Source organism: Tupaia chinensis, unplaced genomic scaffold (genome assembly GCF_000334495.1).
Source record: "Tupaia chinensis unplaced genomic scaffold, TupChi_1.0 Scaffold000211_1, whole genome shotgun sequence".
NCBI classification, from domain to species: Eukaryota; Metazoa; Chordata; class Mammalia; order Scandentia; family Tupaiidae; genus Tupaia; species Tupaia belangeri.
Genome location: NW_006159686.1, coordinates 2,212,415 through 2,215,739, shown reverse-complemented (window position 1 = coordinate 2,215,739; position 3,325 = coordinate 2,212,415). Strand labels below are relative to the sequence as shown.

The 3,325-nt window shown below is 57.1% G+C and overlaps 1 protein-coding gene across 1 annotated transcript in view; it reads right to left on the bottom strand.

Moving 5' to 3' along the window:
• The window catches only part of SLC15A4 (solute carrier family 15 member 4), a gene marked incomplete at its 5' end in the record, with an annotated part of 15,932 nt that extends 12,607 nt beyond the window's left edge, over positions 1-3,325 (bottom strand). The window contains 1 exon segment of the mRNA XM_006147369.3: positions 3,269-3,325. Coding sequence (XP_006147431.2) covers positions 3,269-3,325 — 57 coding nt within the window.

Genomic DNA, 3,325 nt, shown 5'->3' with positions numbered 1-3,325 from the left:
CTGGGCAGAGCGAACGAGAGAAATTCCCCCGGGGGTGGCCATTCCTCAATACCTTCTCTCCCATTCTCCTTCTGGGGCTGTGGGCACGCACACACATGCATCTGGCCTGAGTTTCAAGCTGCAGGGTCCAGGACTCGAACTGCAGGTGGTCATGTGGAAGTCCAGCACACCACCTGCCGGCCCTTTAGTCCTACTTTTTAAGAACCAAGTCCAGTGTACAATCCGTAGCCGGAGCTGCGTGCTCCTCCACGGGGTGTTTCAAGTCCAAACGAGTAAGCGCGGCCACTGTGTGGGCAGGGTAAGCCTGAGTGATCGCAGGCTCGACCACTCTCAGGGACAAGCTGGGTTTCCAGCCACGTTCTCTAGAACGCAAGCTTTTCTCCTGGGCACACCATTGGAAACAGGGCCCAGCAGCCTCTGAACACACTCTTCACAGGAAAATGACTAAGTCGGAGAGACTCTTCCTGGGACACGTGCACTTAGATGTTCCTGAACAGCAGGTGCCCTGTGAGAAGAAATAGGCTACACAGAAAACAACTGCAGGGACAGGAAGAAATCAAAGGCAACTGTCAGACAAGGTCCAAGGGAAGAGGCCAGGGACACACCCCCACCCTCAGGCACTACAACCATCTCCCATTCCAGACCCATTTTCCCACAGCAGCTGCGCCAACACCCAGCATTCCGGCCATCTGTCCTCACTGCCTCTATGTTGACTTCCAGAACTATCTATAAACCAGAGACTGTCACTGAGGCCCTGCAGTCGCACACCAGCCAGTGAGCTGCCAGCAGAGCTGCTGCTATACCCCTTCACATGACTCCCTGCCTGGGATGGCGGTGGCGAGGCTCCCTCCTCTCGGCCAGCGCGTGACATCAGCATGTGCACAGCTGCCGCTGGCCACCCCGTCAACAAGCTTCCCACCTGACTGTCAACGACACCACCCAAAGAACAGGAACGCGTACAACAGGCCGGGTGATTCCAAACACTCCTTGAGATACACTAGAGAGTGGTTTGCTGCTTTTAGAAAACAATGGCACCATTCGCTCTCCTCCTTTCAGGTCACTATTCCCTGGAGCCAGCAGTTAGCGTAATGGCTATGTCGCTGGACTCCCACATAGTCAACCGCAGTTCGCGTCTCGGACCCGGTGGCTTAAAACTCACGCTGGGCGCGTGTGCATGCGTGCCCAAGATCCCAAGAGGAGAATGGAGGAGAAGGGACTGCAGCGTGGCCGTCCCCCCTGGGGGGTGATTTCTCGCTTTCTGTCTTTCTGTCTCTGTCTTTCTGGAGAGCACACACGCCCTAGGGCAAAGACCCCTCCCCCCCCAAAAAAAAAACCCAAACAAACAACCCAAATAGTCAGTCCCCATCAACGACGCACAGGATGTCTGATAGAGAGTAAGCACAGGGCACGGGGAACATGGGCCATGATTGCTGTCGAGACACTCCCTTGGACTCCGGGCTCACTGCCTCTGAAACACCAGCCAACGCCTGTTCTCAAAGTGACCTGGCCCAATGGACCCCACTCATCTCTAAATCCCAGCGTCTCCTCAAGGTCCGTGTCCGAGGGGAAGAGGTGAGCAATAGAGAAACTCCAGAAGTACCTGAAACACTATGGATTTCCTCTGCACAGGCTAGGACAGAGCGAGACCAACTAAACTCACCCAGAGGGAGCAGAGCCCTCAGGCTCAGAGCCAGGGCCCTCTCCAGGAACCAGTGCACCGCACGGACGGGCCAGCCTTGGTGACCCTGGGACCAGCCATCGCCAGCTCCAAGCTACACCCTGGCGTTAAGGGAACCACTTTACCCCCAAATGGTTTTCCATTCAAGGTGCAACCCCCAAGTGTAAACTGTACCCTCGAGAGGATGCAGTGTCTCTACTCAGAGTCGCACGGTTGGCACACCGACAGCATGCCGTGTATCGGCTGGCTGTAACGCAGAGCCTCACGCAGGCGGATAAAGCCCGGAATCCAAGGCCAGGCTTCTGCATCTGGCTCAGCCACGTGCTAGCTGTGTAGCTGGGCAAATGACTTAGGTGCTCGAGCCTCGGTTTCCTTAGCTCCGGGCAGGGCAGTGACAGCAGCGGCAACACCGGGACAACGTTCTTGGTGCAGAGCAGGTGCACGGCGGGCCCCAGGAGATGCAGGCTACCACCCGCTGTCCAGCCTCCGCTGCAGCCCGCAGCACTCTCCCTGGCCAGCTGTGAAAGACTCCCGCCTGGTGCCCCTGCTGCCACCGCTTCCCACAGGCGCACGCTGCGAAGGGCAGGCAGCTAACATTTCAGAGCTTATGAGACATCTGGTGTCTGTCCCACATCCCCAGTTCCGCCGCTCTCTGGTGAGTGGCCCTGCACACGTGGGCAGGGATGGGTGGGGCTGTAGTCCAACGTTTTGCTTTGCTCGTGGAGACGGAAATTTGATGTCACTTTTCTGGAATTTCATGTAATTGTCACTTGTCACAACTTACCCTACTTGTTTCTAACCGTTAAAAAAATAAGAACCATTCTTAGTTTGTGGAGCCTCAAAAAATAGGAAGAAGACCTGACCGGGCACCCAGGCGCGGTTGCCAGGCAGGCCTGCCAAGCACGCCCTACCCCCAGCCCAGAGCACATTCCGCCCCGGCTCAAAACCTGGGAAGGCTTCCTGCTGCACTCAGCACGCACGCTCACATGACCTGGCCCTGCCTACCACCTCTCTTCCCACTTCTGCTTATTTTTTTCTTTTTCTTAAATTTTCTGACATGATTTGACTGTGTCACCGCTCCTAAAAGCTCTCTCCAGCAGACAACACTTTCACTTCCTCTCCCCTCGCAGATGTGGGGCGACTCCTCTCTTAGTGTTTATGGCAGCCTAAGTGAAGTGCATGCAGCTTGATGCTAACTGGATTCAACTCCTTTTTGTCTGATCTTTCCTAACTCCACCCCAAAACCCCTTTAAATCAAGAGCGGCCCAGATCGGCCCCCTCCTTCATCTTTGGAATTGAAGCTACAGCCATCACAGGGGACGCTGGGCTTCCTGGCCCCAGGGCCTTTGCACCTGCAGCTCGCCCTGACCAAAAGATCCCACCACTCTACTTTGTGTTTGCCACCTTCGGGTTCTTCGTCACGTGGCCCCTCGGAGAGGAGGTGGCCCCGCCGTTCCACAGGCAGCGCCCACCAGGCTGGCCCGCACCTGGCCACTGCTCTGTCCTCCGTGCTCGGACTCCCTCCCCGCTGGAGGAAAGCAGTACGGGGCGGGTCCCTACCCTGGCGGGGCAGGATGGCGCGAGGCTCACCTGGTCCGCGCCGAAGGGCGTGATGTTGGCCTTGACAGTGGCCACGCCGAGCCCCAC